At 42.9% G+C, this 20,967-nt stretch overlaps 1 protein-coding gene across 16 annotated transcripts in view; it reads left to right on the top strand.

The window, feature by feature from the left end:
- The window catches only part of DTNA (dystrobrevin alpha), a 328,281-nt gene that overhangs the window by 195,112 nt on the left and 112,202 nt on the right, over positions 1-20,967 (top strand). For all 16 annotated transcript variants that reach the window (XM_040432328.1, XM_040432338.1, XM_040432336.1 and 13 more), the window contains 2 exons: positions 8,466-8,679; positions 9,468-9,553. In XM_040432328.1, the coding sequence (XP_040288262.1) occupies positions 8,466-8,679; positions 9,468-9,553 (300 nt within the window). The remainder of the gene's footprint in view (positions 1-8,465; positions 8,680-9,467; positions 9,554-20,967) is intronic.

Raw genomic sequence — 20,967 nt, 5'->3', positions numbered from 1 at the left:
AGTGAACTCGCAGTAATATCCCGGTAATGATTTATGATGTTGTGAATTCCATTCTCACCAGTTAGCACTGGTGCCTTACAGCCAGGGGCGTAACTACCATAGCGGCAGACCATGCAACTGCTATGGGGCCCAGGGCAAGAGGGGGCCCAGTCTTAGTTGGGATTATCTCCTACTGGAGGTGAAAACTTAGTCAGGACTCTACCCTCTAAAGGAACTTTAGCAGATTTTTAGCAAATGAAGCAGTGGAACAAATGGCCCAAAGGTCATGGAAAAGGGTTTAGGCAGAAACCCTTCTGTCCTGTGTGGGTAGCCTGTTTTGATCCTTGCTATGGGACCCTTACTTCTCTATGTACGCCACTGCTTGCAGCGCTGGGGTCCTAGGTTTGAATCCAACCAAAGATATCTGCATGGAGTTTGAATGTTCTCCCTGTGTTTGCGTGGGTTTCCTCCCACACTCCAAAGATATATTGATAGGGAACTCAGATTGGGAGCTCTATTGGGGACAGCAAGCAATGGTAATTTCTCCAATATGCCAGCACTATATAAGTGAGTAAAGTAAATGAAATAAATAAGCTTCCAATCTACTGAACTGTAGTCATGCATTATGTGATAACAGTTCAGTAGATTGACGGTGAGACTGAAATTCACATCATTCATTATAATGTGAATTCACTTCACAGGTGTAGCGTTCAGGCCGGGTCATACCTCTTACACACAGAGCATGTTTCTTGGAATGAAAATGCTCATCGAACGGCTGTAACTAGTATAAGTCCTTCCTTTAGATTTCTGATTCCTTTCCAATCCACTTCTAGCTTTAGCTGAAAAAAAACTGCAGGAAAATCTGCCTCAAAACCTAGTTTTGCTAGTTGTGAACCTACCCTTAGATTGCCACAGCGTCAGTCAGATAGCTTATTAGTAAAAAGTTTTAGCCATTTAATTAATTGCATTTGCTTTACTACTTCCCCCAATATTTGAATATAAGTGAACCAACTTTACATCCGTGCATTTCTCTGTATTATGCAGTATAGTGCATTGATATTTATCTCAAAGCATCAGAAATTAGAGAGTAAAAATTTGTACTTTAAAAGCCTTGTTGAGATATTCACCATCACCAGTCAGGGCACAATACCATACTGCCGGTGGTAAATATAAAAAAAAGACTGCAGAACTTCATGACTTTGCTTAAGGACAGGTTGTAATTTATAAGCCAACGGAAAACAGTCCCACTTTTATTTCCAAACACAGAACTGCCTTCGCTCTCCATCTGTGCATTTATGTTGGCATCAGTTGGATCTGAGAAGAGTGGGAGTCTTGTATGATTCTGACAGCTCAGCAGGACTCTGCTTTCGGCAGTGGCAGAGGGAAATCCGATGATGTCACATCTTAATAGACATCAGTATTTCTAGACTAAAGCCTGCCTCTCCTTGACAGCAGGGTATTGTTTAGCCTCGGTAGAATAATAATACTCTCTTCCATACATTCTTGAGTTTTGTGTATTGTTATTGGTTTTGTTATGCTTTTCCATGTATTCATTATATGAAAAACCAGTCTGCAGCTACTAAAACTAGCTTAGATGTGGCATAAATGAAGATGACCTTTTAGCATGAATTGAAATGAATTTGCCTATAATGGAATGTTTTGCTCCTTGTCCAAATACTAAAACAGCCACCAAATGAATAAGAATCATGCATGTTTATAGGAAATAAATGAAAGAGAACTCCAGTAATATGCGATGCAATAAGAGTAATATTTAATTTTGAAAGTGCGGCAATTACACGTGACATTTCGGCCACAGAAATAGGCCTTCATCAGACTTAAGCTGCTTTTGTTACTGCCTGGGCGGTGGTGATCATAGGATAGGTGCGCAGAGGGTATCCGCTGCTATAGGAAATAAACCGCAGCGCTTTATTTCCTATAGCAGCGGATACCCTCTGCGCACCTATCCTATGATCACCACCGCCCAGGCAGTAACAAAAGCGGCTTAAGTTTGATGAAGGCCTATTTCTGTGGCCGAAATGTCACGTGTAATTGCCGCACTTTCAAAATTAAATATTACTCTTATTGCATCGCATATTGCTGGAGTTCTCTTTCATTGATTTTACGAGGTGGGAACCCGACATCCAGTAGCGACAAAATTAAGCAGGGTGCCACGACGTTATCTTGAAAATGTTTTAGGAAATAATGAGGATATTCTCATTACCTGTAAACACCTAGAATCACCTTCTTCAACTCGCAACTACAACCCTGTAGTTAGAAAAAAACATGGGCCCGTATTTACTCATTTTAAAAATGGTGTAAGCTTAGACAGGCTGCCTAGACCTGCCCCAGATTTTTCACAGTGGCTCAGGCTGGATGATAAATGTGGTGCAGGGATAGACACTTTTCACTGACTCTATACCAACTACTGGGTGGCCTACTTTGAGACAGATTTGTGCCAAAATTTAGTCGCACATGCATGCGTTTTAGGCCCCGCACCTTTCATGTGGAACTACACTCACTTTCCACTAAGCTCCACTCTTTGTCACGCACTTCTGAAGAAAGTGTAGAAACCCTAGATGCACCAGTTTGCACCACTTTTTTGGAGCAGACACTTTAGTAAATCTTGACCGTGGTTTTTAGGCATTCCGTTCAGAAAAGTAGATGATTTTCTCAACCAAGATTGGGAATATGTAGTACCTTAAAAGTTGCTAATTCTTCACCGATAATTCTCCAGGTTGTTGAGCAATCTAAAACAACCCAATTAATAGAGACTTGATAGTATTTGAATTCTAGGTTCTTCACATATGGCAGTGCTTCTCAATTATTTTCTGTCATGCCCCCCCTAGGAAGAAGAAAACATTTTGCCCCCCCCCCCCCCCCCCCCCGCGCGACTGTAAATAGTATCATTTGTCTATAAAATTGTTATAAGTACACCTCTGTATAACACTGTATCCTTATTAACGTATAAGAGAATAAAAAAAGAAAGAAATGTGGATCGGACACACACTTATGGGGGGATCTGTGGATGACGGACACTTATGGGCGGATCTGTGGATGACGGACACTTATGGGGGGATCTGTGGATGACGGACACTTATGGGGGGATCTGTGGATGACGGACACTTATGGGGGGAATCTGTGGATGACGGACACTTATAGGGGATCTGTGGATGATGGACACTTACGGGGGGATCTGTGGATGACGGACACTTATGGGGGATCTGTGGATGACTGACACTTATGGGGGGATCTGTGGATGACTGACACTTATGGGGGGATCTGTGGATGACAGACACTGTTACAGGGGGGGGGATCTGTGGCTGGCACTGTTACAGGGGGATCTGTGGCTGGCACTGTTATATATGTGCCATCCACCTACCCCCCACCCCATAACAGTGCAATCCACAGTGCCCCCCCCAGCCCATAACAGTGCCATCCACAGACCCCCACCCCTTAACTGTGCCATCCACAGATTCCGTGTGCCCGCCGCTGTTTAAAGTTATTAAACATGCCCCCCTCACTCCTAATAGTACCGGATATCCGAATTTCTTCTGTATAATGCCGGCGGGCGGCCGGCCGGCGCGTCCCTCAGTGACGTCACTTGTCTGCGCCGCCTGCTTCATTCATAAAGCAGGCGGCACAGGCACGTGACATCACTGAGGGACGCGCCGGCCGCCCGGCCTGCCTGCCGGCATTATACAGAAGAAATTCGCACACCCCAAAGGCCGGCCCTGAACGAGCCCCCCTTTACGGAGCCTGGCGCCCCCCCTGGGGGGCGCGCCCCACTATTTGAGAAGCACTGACATATGGGAAGCAGTGGTAATAAACTGTATTTGGACTGTTGTGGTGGCGTTTTCAACCACTACAAAGGGGGAAAACAAACATTACAAAGAGCTTTGCTTTGACAGCAGACTTTGTGATGAATAATATGTATTTTTTATGCATTGTGGCTAGGCAGTGCCCAGCAAGAGGTTCTTTGCCTTTTGCTAATGAGAGGTTAACAGAACAAGCTCCTGTAGTGCTCACACTTTGTGGTGTGAAATGACTGCTCCAGTTTGGTTCCTGGAGCACCATTTAAATTTTTTTGTCTCTACCATAAATCCTAGGCTACACTACAATTTTGTTATATCATTTATTTTCTTGCCGTGTGGCCTCTACACCTTTGGTGTCTGCAATATATTGTATTGATCTTTGATAAAAGTAATTCTTGGCAGAACCTCTAAAGGAGGAGAGCCACTTCATTTGTGGTGTCAGGCAGTGGGAATACTGGATTTACCTTTGTTTTGCATAGTGGATATATTGGGGAAATCTTAACCCCTTGGATACCGGAGGTTTTTTCATTTTTTTTGTGCTTTAGTTTTTTCCCCCTGTTTTCCCAGAGCCATAACTCCTTTTTTAATCGTTCACATAGCCTTATGAGGGCTTGTTTTTCGTGGGATAAGTTGTACTTTTTAATGTCACCATGTAATATGGGATACAATGTAGTGGGAATCAGGAAAAAAAATTCCAAATGGGGTGAAATTGGAAAAACGACTCAATTTAAGCCACAGTTTTATGGGTTTTGTCCCTACAGCGCTCTTTGTTTGGAAAAACTGACCTGTACCCTTCATTCTCTGGGTCAGTACGATTACAATTATATCACGTGTAGATTAGTCTTAATACAGAAAATTCGCCATATTCTTACCCCATAACTTTTTTAAAGTTATATGTACTGAGCTATGTGGGGGCTTATTTTTTGCAGGACAATCTGTAGTTTTTATTGATACCATTCTGGAGTGTGTGTGACTTTTTGATCACATTTTATTCAATTTTTTGGGGTAAGAGAAGCAATGAAAAAATGGTGAATTGGCCATTTTTATACTTTTTTTTAATTATGCCATTCACCGTATGGGATAAATATTTTTAATAGTAAAGACACTTTCGGACGTGGCGATGCCCATGCTGTTAATATTTTTATTATGTATTTCTTTTTTATTTTAGGGGGGTGATTTAAATTTTTGGATTTTTATTTAACTTTTTCTTTCCTTTTATAACTTATTTTTATAGCCCCTCTAGGAGGTTACAAAATACAGAACTCAGGTTGATTACAACTTATACTGCATTCACATTTAATATATAAGTATAAGTTGATTTTGCAGTTATCCTCTGTTGGCCTGCCAACTATTGGCCAACATTGGAACTGCTGTTCAGAGAGACTCAGCATCTTAGAATGAATGACCGGCATCCCTGATCACCGCACGGGGATGCTGTTCTTATCCCAGAAGCATGCGCTTCAGTTTTTTTTCGCTATTTAGATGCAGTGTTGCACTTGCCCATGGCATCTAAAGGCTTAAATGATTGCGATTGGCATTATTGCCTGTCGTGTACAATACCCGTGGGCCTCTGCTGTTTGAAACAGCAGAGACCTGCCGGCTTTGCAGCGGGCACCATGTTTAAGGACCCTCCCAGCACTGTACTAGCAGCCCAAGGGTTAAAGGAGTTGTCCAGCCTTTTCTAACTCATGGTTTATCCTCAGGATAGGCCATCAACAGCTGATTAGTAGGGATTCAACATTTTGCACCTCCACCAATTAGCAGTTCGGGACCGGAGCTACGCAACAACTTCAGCCTTGTAGTGGAGAGAGCTCTTAACTACATTGCTGCTCCCATTAACTCCTGAGGATAGGGTATCACTTAGTAAAGGCAGGACAACCCCTTTAAAGAGGACCTTTCATGGTTTTGTATTAATTGCGATAAATACCTTTACTTGGGGGGTACCCCCAGCTGATGCTGCCACATGAGTTTGTAATCCCAGATTATGAATCTGGAGAGGTGATAAATGGTAAATATCAGAAGATGAATATTGCCTCTTTATGGAAAGCAGTCTGGCCGGCAGGTCTACAGTGGTAAAACATTCAGTAGGTCACGGTCCATGCGTGTACTATTCGATTGTGTTGAGATTGTGACGCGTTCCATACTCTGGATACGTGAAGACTAGAAGACTATATTAGACAGATGTAGGAGTGGATAAAGTCACATAAGTGATGAAATTCAGTGTGACTCTTTACTTATGCTGGTAAATGAAAGGGCTAGGAGAGAGAGAGGACAGGACATGGGGGGTACTTAATTAAGACAACAGCAGATGTTACCATATACTTCAATGGCTGTTTCCGGCTGATAATGACCCAACTGGCTGTGATGGATTTTCATAAATCTAATTCTTTCCCTGCCCACACAATAGAAGTAATAGATTCAGCTTTGTAAATAGGTGTTTTCTTTCTTCTACCTCCTACAATGCTTTCTAGCATGCTGACTCCTTTGCTTCTGACCCCTTTTAAGTATAGGTCACGATTCCCTATGTTTTCTGTATGGAAGTCTTAGAATAAAAAGGACATTATTGGAACCCTCTGGCTTAATATGTTATAGAGTAAGACACTGGACTCTCCACAATTCTGCCACATGTCTAGAGTAAGCCATTTTAATAACGATGTTCCTGATGACAGAAGCCCTTTTAACGGGATTTTTTCAGTTACATAGCTTGAAAAAATAGACCGATCCATCTAGTTCATCCATTCTCAGATCAATTATACAACATTGTTACATTCATTTTAACTCTTATTGACATTTGCTATTAGATAAGCATCTAGCCCTTTTCACAGTGCTGACATAGTATCTTATTCACTAGCTCTTGGGGTAGGGTATTCCACAGTTTGACTGCTCTAACTGTAAAGAATCCTTTCCATGTTACAGTAAAAAAAAACGGACACTTTATGCTCAGTCCCATCCTCAAGATCATTAATAAAGTGATTGAAGTGAACTGGGCTTAACACAGATCCTGGCGGTACCCTGCTGCTTACTTTAGCCCATTTTGAGTATGTACCATATATAGTGAATCTTTGTTTCTGTCCCTTAACCAATTCTTTACCCATGTACATATATTGTCTCCTAGTTCCTGCGTTTGTAGCTTCAGCACAAGGTTCTTGTGTGGTACTGTATCAAAAAAAAAATTTTTCCTTAGTGAAATCCCTGCAGGAGGACGGGGTTTTGTGCCACCCACCGCATTTACTATAACTTTTGCCAGAAAGTGGCAGAAGCTATAGCTGAAGTCTATGCCAGCCTGTAGCTGCCGTATACTTCAGTATCTGGCGCACAGCGGGGCAGAGATGCTCTGATTTGTTAAGAGGCAATAAATAGGTGCAGCCTTGATAAATGTCCCTCATAGTGTGGTAAGAATTTAGCTATAAACATAAAAATATTTTGTCCGACGTGAAGATTTCAGGTGGGAGGAATACAACCACCTTGAAAGTGCAGTTCTGCGCTGACGTTGAGTTGCGCTGCTGCTAATGTTGGTTCAGGTAGTGGTGCACACTGGCCTCTAGGTGGTGCTGCTAAATGCTCCATAAATGGAGACACCACACTGCTCTATAGAGTGAGCAGGGCAGAGAAGATATTGCCACTCGCCCTGAATGATCAGTGGTGACATGGCTTGTGTATCATACTCCTATAGTGGACAGTAGGCTCTGATAAAAGGGCTGGCCGGGCACCAGGATGAAATTGCTGCTTCTTGGGGTGAGCACCAGTTAAGACCTGCTGCAGTGGATTTGAAAGGCAATGATTTCCACTGTGCAATAATGAAAAGTGAGAACTGCCAAGCTTGGTGTACCCTTTAAAAGACTTTGTAAGTGCAAAAGAGTATATACTCTCATTTGAAAGACTGTAACAGAAACAATTGCTGTGCCTTTAAGAAACTTGTTGATGTTTGATTAAAGGGCATCTGTCAGCAGATTTGTACCTGTGAAACTGGCTGACCTGTTACATGTGCACTTGGCATCTGTGTTGGTCCCATGTTCATATGTGCCGCATTGCTGAGAAAAAAGGTGTTTTACTATATGCAAATGAGCCTGTAGGAGCAACAGGGGCGTTGCCGTTACACCTAGAGGCCCCGCTCTCTCTGAAACTGCCGTGCCCTCTGAACTTTGATTGCAAGGGACAGGCAGTAAAAACATTTTCTATATTGCCATTACCTTTTGTGGGTCCTGAGGGTAGGACCAGAGGGTGAGCACCTATCCATACGGAACGGGGGTGAGCCGCTGTACGTTTCACGTTTTTTTCAAAAACATTAAAACCCCTAGTGCTTTCAATCAAAGTGCACAGGGCCAGGCAGTTGTAGAGAGAGCAGAGCCTCTAGGTGTAATGGCAACACCCCCATTGCTCCTAGACCTAGAGGCTTATCTGAATATAATAAAACAACAACATGGAACCAACACAGATGCTTTCAGCTGCCGAGCGCACAGATGCAACAGGTCGGCCTTTGTCATAGGTACAACTCTGCTGACAGATGTATGTATTTATGTGTATAGTGAAATGTTGTTAATCTGTCTTATTGCCTTCGCTATTTGTGCCCTTCCATGACAGCCATCCGGGCACTCTCCATACACAGATAACGTCGGTGTCACATGCATAATTGTTGTTATGGACATTGCTGATTTTCCGTGTGTTTCCACGCAGTGCACCTGGTAGATATATGGAATATTATTGAAGTGCTTCGGGAAAATTCACTAAACAACCTGGATCCTAATGTAGAACTGAACATGGCACGTCTGGAGGCTGTCCTATCAACAATATTTTACCAGCTCAATAAGCGGATGCCAACAACCCACCAAATCAAAGTAGAAGAGTCTATCAGCTTGTTGTTAAACTTCTTGTTGGCTGCCTATGACCCGTAAGTATATTTCCGTATATGTAATCTCTAAGTATGTTGGCAATGCTGGCTGAATTGTGCCCAATTGGTTTGGACAGTAATTAAACATCTTAAGTGCAAGTGGTTGTTCTGTTGAATATCCACATGCCATAATGATAACTGCAAAATGTGATCAACCGGAGAATCTATTGTTACAGCAATTAATTACTTAGGAAGACAACCATTTTTATTTTTTTTAGTAGAAGCTGGTGTGGCTTCTTTAATCTCCAGCAATCACTGTGATCGCCGCGGAAGCCACTGCTGGTCACACAGATCCTTTGCACGTTCATATGTAAGATAAGCCGACTAAACGTCTTCTGGCCAATTAAGGGGGTTGCCTCATGACAGCTTATCCCCTATCGACTGATCGGTGGAGGTCCGACCAGTGGGGCTCCCAATGTTTACTAGAATGAGGGTCTGTGTTTCCTGTTTGAACGGAGCAGAAGACACCCATGCGTATTTGACACTCCAATCAACTCTATGGGGCTGCCTGGGATTGCAGAGTACAAGCAGTTGGCTATCTCCAGCAGTCCCATAGAGCAGTGATCAGTTCTAGGGATTAGTGGGGGGCTTCAATGGTCAGATTCCCGCAGATTAGACATTTATTAACTATCCTGGGGATATTTTTTTAGAATATATGATAATGATAAAATCTTGTACTGAAAGTGCACACTACAGATTCATTCCATGGATTTGGCACATTGTTCTGCTATTTCCTGTTTTTGAGTGACAGCATTTTAATTTTTTTTCCATTTCTTTTTGTTCTACAGGGAAGGACATGGCAAGATCACAGTGTTTTCTGTCAAAATGGCACTGGCCACACTATGTGGAGGAAAAATCATGGACAAATTGAGGTGTAAGTCCAACTTTATATTCTTCAATCTCAGCTTATACGAAGTTAATATGGACAGCTTTTAGTGTATTAGTATACTAACTATTGAAAAGCAAGATCAATAAGAAGGTTTCTCTTCTGGTTATAAACTTGAGCTGAAATGTTCCTTGAAGGAGCACTCCTTGCAAAACTAATATTTGTTGGACCAAATTGAGGTGTGCACAGCTTCTGCCTTTAAATCACTGTGTAATGTACTGCCGCCTATGGCCCAGCACTAGGCATAATGAATTGGCGACATGTAGATGTCCGTCTTCTCAACAAAATTCTGTTTTATGTGCAACCTGTACAACTGCGCAAAATCCCTTTAGGTAAGGGGGGCCACTACGACTTAACCCATTCATGTACTGCGCATTTCATCTCTTTAAAGATGGCACTTGCTCTAAAGAGGAGCGGGCACGATAGCCACCAGATGCCTGCTGTTTCACACATCAGACACCTGAGGCTAATGTCTGTGACCAGCCATAACGCTGATCACATAGACATTTAACCCCTCAGATGCTGTGGTCATTTATGAACACGGCAGCTGAGGCAGCTTTCTCCGAGAGAACTATGCACCCGGGGCTCAAATGGCTTCCCCTTTGATGAGATTTGGAAATCTGTTCTTCTGTGGCGATAGGCCTGTTAGCCTCATACAGGCTCCAGCCTATCACAGGTATATACCAATTTAGGCCTGCAGGTGGCAGTGCTGAATTGGAATATACAAAATGTACCATATACTACTGCCTTAAATCACACTAGTATATGTGAGAAGCAGCCTAATGATTGCACATTCAGGTACCCTAGTTGACGTAAAAAAATACTAAATGGCTGATTTGCATTTTTTTTGTTTTTGTCACCTAACCTCACACTTCAAAATGGCATCAATAAAAACTTTAGATTGCCCCATAAAAAAATAAGCCCTCACACAGCTCCATAGATGTAACCATAAAAAATTTATAGGGGTCAGAATATGGCAATGCAAAGAAACCTTGAAAATGAAGGGAACTGGTCAGTTTTACCATATAGGGAACGCCATGAAAAAGACACCCATGAAACCATAGTGCAATTGTGCGTGTTTTTATTTATTTTTTTATTTTATTCCATCCCTTTTTTTATTTTTTTCGTTTCCCACTACATTGTATGCAATATTTAATGGTGATAAAATAATCGAAAGTGCAACTTGTCCTGCAGAAAACAAGCCTTTATATGTCTGTGTGGACAGAAAAATATAAAAGTTCTAGCTCTGGGAAGGCAGGGAGTGAAAAACGAAAATGCAAAAATGAAAACGGGCCATGTACTCAAGGGGTTAATGCTTATTATTTTGCATTTTATGGTCTCTATTACTTTTGGATTATAATCCAGCAGGTTATCTGTGAGGGATTTGCTAGATAGACATGAGAGAGGAGCCCCTAATCTGCTATTAAATAACTAGAACCCATCTGCTGTTCGGGCACAGGGGCCTCTGCGCTGTGTCCGCCTGTGATAAGCCATTATGTTCATGGCCCATTATGCGGTTAGTACCAGGAGCGTTCCACTACAGTTCAGAGTTTTCTGAGTAGAAATTTGTGAGCACATTCTGATGTTAATGATGGAGAAAATGGAAACCTTTTAGTTGAAGAAAATTGTAGATATTGGGCAAAACTTGATTTACTACTGTCGTGAATAAATCTTAAAAATGTTTCAATCTCTCAATAAATACTGTAGAAATGTTAATATATGTAACGATATTAATATAAATACCAGATGTTACCATCATTAAAAAGATAATAAAACGTGGAGAGTAGAGAAACGATCCGCCCCTTGTTTGAAAGATTCAGAGAACACCTTAACTCTTTAAAAACCGGTAAGGGTTGCACAAGACTCATTGAACATGTCAGTGATACACATGGAGGGAATCCGCGCTGCCTTACCTTTGCCGGAATAGAGTTAGTGCCGAACATGCCCCTGGGCGGCGACAGGCACCGCTCACTCCTACAGAGGGAAGCCAGGTGGATGATAAAAGCTGCCGCCGCTGGGTCCCCTGGTACTCAATGATAGGAGCGTGTGTCCATGGATTTATTTGTTTCATGTTGTCGATACTTGTGATGTTTGGTGGGAAGGCGTCTAGGTTACTATGGTAACCAGACGCAATGGCGATAAATACTGAACGTAGCAGCGCTATGAGGTCCGTGGTCAGACGAAGTGCAATCTAGCGCGAAACGGCCATCGCCACTTATCCTTGTTGTGAACACTGCAACCATATGCTCCTGCCCTGATGTTTTAATCGGATGAATAAAGGACTTTTTTAACCAGTATTGGTGATTGCCGCCCTTTCTCTACTCTCCACGTTTTATTGTTATTGGCACTTATTTCAGGCTGAGCACCACGTACACGTACTGGGAAAAGGGACAGGGGTTAGAGGACCCAGTGCATTAACATATGACACACGGCAGTGCCACCTGCTTTTGTGTTTTTACACTACTACATTAAAAAGATAATTCTTGTGGAAGAATGCAATAAGATTAAACAAATTGAAAATCCATAGTGTAGTGATGGCGGCTGGAGAAGGCTAGTCACAATGGAAGACAAACACACAAGCTTATTACTAACACTGTAAGCACATTAATGCAATCATTTTATATGTTCAAATGCCTCTAAGACAGTAAATGAAAAACTTTACCAATAGTCTTGATTACATTTATCTGTACATCTCCATTGCAGACCTATTTGTTCCAAGGTTGGTTTTACATTGTGCCAGGGGCACTGACTGCTGGCAAGTTCTGCTCTGATCGTTCGGTCATGTGTTTTTCCTTTCAAATTGCTTCTTGCTAAACTACAAATGGGTTTTCCAGTAAGGTTACCATTTATCAAATGATCAGAAAAGGAGGTAGACTAGTGAAAAATAGCCTTTTAGGGGTTACAGTTAAAAAAAAACACGACCTCATCCACTGTGTGCAGAGACAGTCGCTCCTCTCTTGATGATGAAGGACCTGCACTCCCAGCATGATTGCATGATGACGGCATCACACCGGGAGCGCAGGTCCTTCTGTATCAAGTGAAGAATGACTATCCCTGTGTGTGCAAGTGGATGAGGTGAGTATTTTTTTTGCACAAAAATTTCAGCTGCACATTATTACAGCTGTGGGCCACTATAGTGGACATTATTACTGCTGGGGGCCACTATAGTGGACATTATTACTGCTGGGAGCCACTATGGAGGACATTATTACAGCTGTGGGCCACTATAGTGGACATTATTACTGCTGGGGACCACTATGGAGGACATTAATACTGCTGGGGGCCACTATGGGGGGCATTATTACTGCTGGGGGCCACTATGGGGGACATTATTACAGCTGTGGGCCACTATAGTGGACATCATTACTGCTCTGGGCCACTATGGAGGACATTATTACAGCTGTGGGCCACTATAGTGGATATTATTACTGCTGGGGGCTACTATGGAGGACATTATTACTGCTGGGGGCCACTATGGAGGACATTATTACAGCTGTGAGCCACTATAGTGGACATTATTACTGCTGGGCCACTATGGAGGACATTATTACTGCTGTGGGCCACTATAGTGGACATTATTACTGCTGGGGCCACTATGGAGGACATTATTACTGCTGTGGGCCACTATGGAGGACATTATTACTGTTGTGGGCCACTATAGTGGACATTATTACTGCTGGGTACCACTATGGAAGACATTATTACTGCTGGGGGCCACTATGGAGGACATTATTACTGCTGGGGGCCACTATGGAGGACATTATTACTGCTGGGGCCACTATGGAGGACGTTATTACTGCTGTGGGCCACTATGGGGGACATTATTACTGCTGGGGGCCACTATGGGGGACATTATTACAGCTGGGGGCCACTATAGTGGAAATTAATACTGCTGGGGGCCACTATGGAGGACATTAATACTGCTGGGGGCCACTATAGGGGACATTATTACTGCTGGGGACCACTATGGAGGACATTAATACTGCTGGGGGCCACTATGGGGGGCATTATTACTGCTGGGGGCCACTATGGGGGACATTATTACAGCTGTGGGCCACTATAGTGGACATCATTACTGCTCTGGGCCACTATGGAGGACATTATTACAGCTGTGGGCCACTATGGAGGACATTATTACAGCTGTGGGCCACTATAGTGGATATTATTACTGCTGGGGGCTACTATGGAGGACATTATTACTGCTGGGGGCCACTATAGTGGATATTATTACTGCTGGGGCCACTATGGGGGTCATTATTACTGCTGGGGCCACTATGGGGGTCATTATTACTGCTGGGGGCCACTATGGGGGACATTATTACTGCTCTGGACCACTATGGGGGACATTATTACTGCAAGGGGCCACTATGGGGGAGATTATGTATACTGCAGTGGTTGGGATTTTAATAAAAAAGCCAATAAAACTCATCCATTTTAATGGCCATTTTAACCACTGTTAAAAAACGTATGCAAAAATAGTTGAAAAGTGTGCTATCATGTGATGAATGAGCATTTATTGGTAACAAGTGTTCATAGGTAACATCAATGCCTCTTGGGCAAAAAGGTACCCTGCTTGCCTTGACAACAAAAAAAGAGCATTTTAATACTTCTGGAATGTGAGAAGAACAACAGCTTCAAAAAAATATTGAGAATTTTCAAACAGAAATAAAGGAAAGGAAACACAGGAAGTATATAAGAGACAAGAGATTTTGAAAAAGGATACATTTAGGCTACTTTCGCACTAGCGGAAGGACGGATCCGACAGGCTGTTCACCCTGTCGGATCCGTCCTACCGCTATTTTGCCGTGCCGCCGGACTGCCGCTTTGCCCCCATTGGCTATAATGGGGACGGGGACGGAGCTCCGGCGCAGCACGGCAGTGCACAGCGAAAGGCCACCGTACTAAAAGTACTGCATGTCCGACTTTTTAGTCCAGCTGCCTCTCGCCGTGCTGCGCCGGAGTCCCATTATAGTCAATTGGGACGGAGCGGCTGCACGGCGAAATAGCGGCAGGACGGATCCGACAGGGTGAACAGTCTGTCGGATCCGTCCTGCCGCTAGTGTGAAAGTAGCCTTATAATAACAAAATCAACACTTCCAATAAGGACGGGTGAAACAAATGGGGAAACCTCTAGATAAAGACATCTCAGAATCTGATTACTCTGGTCCTGAAGAAGGCAGTGTAAGGGTACTTTTACACTTGCAGCAGAGGATTCCGTCGCTGGAACTGCCTGCCGGATCTAGCAATCTGGACGCAAACTGATGGCATTTGTCAGACAGATCCGGATGCGGATCCGTCTGACTAATGCATTGAAATACCGGATACGTCTCTCCGATGTCATCCGGAAAACCGGATCCGATATAAATTATATATATTTTTTTGCATTTTTAAAGCTCTGCGCATGCGCAGATCGGAGGACCGGGTCCGGCACTAATACACTTCAATGTAAATTAATGCCGGATTCGGCATTCCGGCAAGTGATCATGGCCGGAGAGAAAACTGCAGCATGCTACGGTATTTTCTCCGTCCAAAAAACTTAAGAGGGACGGAACTGATGCATACTGAACTCTCCATTCAGAATGCATTGGGATAAAACTGATCAGTTTTTTTCCTGTGACAGAACTCAATACCGGCAACCAAAAACGCTAGTGTGAAAGTACCCTTAGATATAACTCAAGCACACAAGGATGGGTGAGAAGATAAAATAAATCTCCATACTCACATTGAAGAGTACCACCACCTCAGATACAAACAAAAAAATCTAAATCTAATGAAAATATGGGAAAAATAAATATAATAACACCACCACCTTAATCACAACCTTTTAGCATCAACAAATATATTAGCCAATATGGGCATCCAGACTCGGGGATCATCTGGGTCATCTTCTGGTTTATATGTACCATCAGCTACCGACCAATTGTCACAACCAACAGCAGCAATGACTCCATCAGCAGCAATGCCTTTTTTTAATACAAGCAGGGGTCCAGTTGAGGAACAGGGACAAATGGACCTACAATGGGAAAACCTAAGGAAAAAGAATGAACAACTAATGTAGATCACAAACCTGTCATTAATTCAATTAAAGGGTTTCTGTCACCCCACAAAACTCTTTTTTTTTTTTTTGGATAGTTATATTCCTTATAGTGCGATATAGGAGAATATAATAGTCTTACTTACTTTCATGCGGCCGATTCTTTAGAAAACAAACTTTTATAATATGTAAATGAGGGCTCTACCAGCAAGTAGGGCGTCTACTTGCTGGTAGCCGCAGCAGAAATCCGCCCCCTCCTCTTGTTGATTGACAGGGCCAGCCGTGATCTCCTCCTCCGGGCGGCCCTGTCAGTATTTCAAAAATCGCGCGCCTCTGGTCATTCGGCGCAGGCGCTCTGAGATGAGGAGGCTCGTCTCCTCAGCACTCCCTCAGTGCGCCTGCGCCGATGACATCACCGAAAGAGAAGACGTCATCGGCGCAGGCGCACTGAGGGAGTGCTGAGGAGACGAGCCTCCTCATCTCAGAGCGCCTGCGCCGAATGACCAGAGGCGCGCGATTTTTGAAATACTGACAGGGCCGGCCGGAGGAGGAGATCCCGGCTGGCCCTGTCAATCAACACGGCGAGGGGGCGGTTTTCTGCTGCGGCTACCAGCAAGTAGACGCCCTACTTGCTGGTAGAGCCCTGATTTACATATTATAAAAATTCGTTTTCTAAAGAATCGGCCGCATGAAAGTAAGTAAGACTATTATATTCTCCTATATCGCGCTATAAGGAATATAACTATCCAAAAAAAAAAAAAATTAGTTTTGTGGGGTGACAGAAACCCTTTAAATGAAAAACATGTACTATTAAGCAAAGGATTGCCATTCACACCAACTCCCAATTTCGACTGCTTCACATAGGTGAAGGGCATCAACCTCTTTGCACGAAAACTGGCACTACATAAAACACATATACACCCAGAAAGGGATCTAAAATATTTCCAAAAGAAACAGAAGAGGAAGCAATTTGTACACTGAAGGAATTGCAAAAAGAAAGCGAGGTGACCATAAATAGAATAGAACTGCCACTATCAACACTAAAACAAAGATCAAAATTGACCCCGCCTTTTTCGCAATTTGGGAATATACTGTAGAAACCTTTGTTGAACTAGCTACCAAGGACATAAAGAAACTGAAGTACTCAAAATCAGGCAAATACTGTAGATGAGGAGCAGCATATGAGGATATGGTGATGAACCTACTCAAAGATTCAAACACATACAAACAATAAAAAAAAAAACCTAGGGAAACATTTCTTGGTGAATTTAAAGGGATATTGATAGAAGCAAAAGAAGCAAAAATAATCACAAAAGATGAATATACATGTCTTTATAATATATCCCACAACTGCAACATTGTATGCCATCCCCAAAGTGCACAAGAATAAAAGGCCAGTCCTGGAAGACCACTTGTGTCAGGGAATAACAATCTGACTGAGAACTTCAGCAAGAATGTTGACACGTTGTTCCGAGACTGCCATCTTACTAAAGACAATGTCACCAGGCTCCAGGAAATTTACGTCACAGAGAATACCAAGTTAGCGAGCGTGAATATTGAAGCATTGTACACAAGCATCCGTCGCACGGTAAAGATCACTGCAGTGAATTATTTTTTATCCACAAAAGGTACACAATTACAAACTGACAATAACCCTGTACTCACTCTGTTACAACTTCTCCTTACACACAATTATTTTATTTTTAACAGGAAAAACTATCACCAGATAAACGGAACCGCAATGGGGAGGACGTGCACCAAGTTATGCAAATATGCACCATTTTTTTTTAGGGAAGATACATTGATGGTGTATTAATTTTTTGGGATGGCATTTTTAACAAGTCAGTGATTTTGTTAAACAGGAACAGTTATAGGAATAAGGTTTACCTCTGAGATAGATAATACATTGACCTTTCTAGACCTGAGAATTACCCTGGGGCAGTGTCCAGACAGAAGTCCACCACAAACCAACATTTACCAACAATTTATTGTATTTGGAAAGTTTTCATCCTCGACCCCTGAAAAAGGGGATACCAACTGGACAGTATCTTAGAGCCTGAAGGAACTGTTCAGAAGAAGTAGAGGTTCAGAAAGAATGTGGCTTACTTTAAATAGGATTCAAGGACAGGGGCTACGCCCAAAAACCCTTACACAAAGCGTTTGCCAGGGCCCGAGTTACTATTCTAACCGTAGAGAACACCTGGGAGAAAGAACAAAAGACCTAATGAACAAAATCTTATGATATATTGGCACCTATGGTCAACAATGCCAGAAAGTTATATAAAATACTACAGCGACTCTCTCACAAGGATGGACAATAATCTGTAAGATGTAATTACATCTAGACCCAGTGTTACTGAAGAGGAAAGCTCTCTTCCAATGACTGTTCATCAAACTTTGCCGAGATCCACAGTAGTTGGGTCACACATATTGGTGGTCATTTATTAAGACGCCGGACTAAATAAGTCCCTTCTCTGGCGGTGGATCCGCCAAAGTTATGAAGAAGTGCAGGCCTCTACATAACTTCTGGGTATCCAGCACCAGTCTAAATGTAAGCCAGCTTCCTAGCTGTCTTACATTTAGACCATTTTCTATGCCTAAAACAGACGTAGAAGATGATGAATGAGATGGGTCTGCCGGCCTGTCCCCTTCCCCGCCCATGACACGCCCACTTATTTTAGACCTGGCGTGAGTGGGGAAAATTTGCAGATTGCGGCGCAAATGACCTTTGCGCAGCAATCTGTGCCAGAAATATGCCTAAGGGTACTTTCACACTAGCGTTTTTCTTTTCTGGCACAGAGTTCCGTCAAAAGTGTTCAATGCCGGAAAAGAACTGATCAGGTTATATCCCTATGCATTCTGAATGGAGAGTAATCCGTTCAGGATGCATAAGGATGTCTTCCGTTCAGTCATTTTGACTGATCAGGCAAAAGAGAAAACCGTAGCATGCTACGGTTTTATCTCCGGCCCCAAAAAACCTGAAGACTCCGGATCCGGAGATTTCCATATCCGGCATTTTTTTTCCCATAGGAATGTATTCGTGCCGGATCCAGCATTCAAAATACCGGAATGCCGGATCCGTCCTTCCGGTCTGAACATGCGCAAATAAATGCCGGATGACACCGGAAAGACGGATCCGGCATTTCATTGCATTTTTAAGACTGATAAGGATCCTGATCACTCTTACTAATGCCATCAGTTGGCATACGTTTTCCGGCGACGGAACGGCTTGCCGGATCACTCTGCCGTAAGTGTGGAAATGGCCTAATATAGGCATATTTCTGATCGTAAATGACGCCCATTGTGTCTATGATTTCTAAAAAAAAAATTCATGAACATTAATATGAATGAGAGAGCTTACATATTAAAAATCACTGATTAAAAAAGATACATATCTGTGCAATATTTTGAGAAAGTAAATGCCGTGCAGAAAACAATTTATGAATAAATAAAAGTAAAAATAATGAAATCATTATACTTACCATGCAAATGCAATACATCCCTAGCCGCCAATAGATGGGGGAAAATCAAAGAGAAAAACAAAAACATTAAGAAATCATAATGACATTGCAGCAATACTATATATGGATTCCAATATAAATCTAATGACACTAGAATAGTACTGAGTGTAACATGTGTCCACAAGAATGGAATGGTTCCCCTGAAATCTCCAACTACCGTATGTCACAGAGTTTTAAATATAGATACAGAAAAGTATCAAGACAAAATTGCCTGCATCTATTTTCATTGATACGTGCAGCAACACATAGGAATGATGGACAGTCTTTTGACAGTTGCAATATCACTGGAGCATAGATTCTAAGGCTACTTGTCGTCGGATCTCAATACCGGGAAAAAAAATATTCCGTTTAGTCCTCATGCATCCTGAATGGAAAGAGATCAGTTCAGGATGCATCAGGATGTCTTCTGTTCCATCAGCTTTCCGTTTTTTGTGACCAGACACAAAACCGCTGCAATTTTTTTTCCATATTATTTTCACACAACCCCATGCAAAATCAAAAAGGATCCATTTAACTCCGGTATTGAGATCCTCTGCTGGATCTCAATATCGAAATTAACGCAAGTGTGAAAGTAGCCTAAGACCAGTACAGAAATGCGCAGTAACGATTCCTGTCATTTATAAGTTCTTTTACAGGCGAAGTAGTAGATGCAGGCATTACCTCCTGAGCCAAAGACCTTTGACAGGTGCAGAAGTGCACACAATCTCTGCCTATCAGTTCACAATTCCTGAGACAAGTGCAGTAGCGAACATGAGGATAGAGTTTAACTCTATGTTCTGTGACAAGCGCAGAGTGTGCCTTCATTCTTGAAGTTTGAAGGGTTTCTACCACCAGAAATACTGTTATGTTGCTGACTGATATAGCGATGCGCTAATGTCAGCACTACATAACAGTATGTTTTTTACCTTTCTCCCTGCAGCCGTTTTTGTAAAATACACACTTTTATAATATGCTAATGAGCCTCTAGGTGCTATGTGGGCGTAAAATCAGCACCTAGAGGCTCCGTCTACTCACCCTTTATCCCGCCCAGGTCCCCTGTTCTGCCCGCCCCGCTCCTCTTGATTGATGTCACTGTTCCCTGCATCGCAGACAAAATCCCGTGCCTGCGCCGTTCACTTCTGTATTCCGTGCAGGCGCAGTGAGTAAATGATGCGCTCCTGGTGCCGGATTCTTGCCTGCGCCGACTACGTCACAGTGAGGAAGCCGTCATCAGGAGAGCGGCCTTCACTCACTGCGCCGAAGACAGAAGTGAACGGCGCAGGCGCGGGTTTTCGTCTGCGATGCAGGGAACAGTGACATCAATCAAGAGGAGCGGGGCGGGCAGAACAGGGGACCTGGGCGGGATAAAGCGTGAGTGGACGGAGCCTCTAGGTGCTGATTTTACGCCCACATAGCACCTAGAGGCTCATTAGCATATTATAAAAGTGCTTATTTTACAAAAACGGCTGCAGGGACAAATGTTAGAAACAGACTGTTATGTAGTGCGGACATTAGTGCATCGCTATATCAGTCAGCAACATAACAGTATTTCTGGTGGTAGAAACCCTTTAAGTCCGATCAAAGACGCAGTAGCGCTCTGAGATAGCAGGAACTACTACGTTCCTGAGCATGTCTTTTTCTGCAACACTACAGCAGAATGGGGGGGATTAGATGATGGATAATTGGATACTGTCGTAATGATGAGTGATCCTAACTTATGGAAGCTACCTATACGGCATTGTGCATTCACACTTGCCCAATACCCCTGATGTAGCCAGTGCAGGTCAAACTGAAAGGACACAACAGTTGGGGAGAAAGTGAATCATGGGGGTGCACACCCAATAATTCCCATTCCGCAGCGATATGAA

This window comes from Bufo bufo, chromosome 5, assembly GCF_905171765.1.
Source record: "Bufo bufo chromosome 5, aBufBuf1.1, whole genome shotgun sequence".
NCBI classification, from domain to species: Eukaryota; Metazoa; Chordata; class Amphibia; order Anura; family Bufonidae; genus Bufo; species Bufo bufo.
The sequence above is the reverse complement of the archived record's forward strand: the minus strand, read 5'-3'. Positions and strand labels throughout refer to the sequence as shown.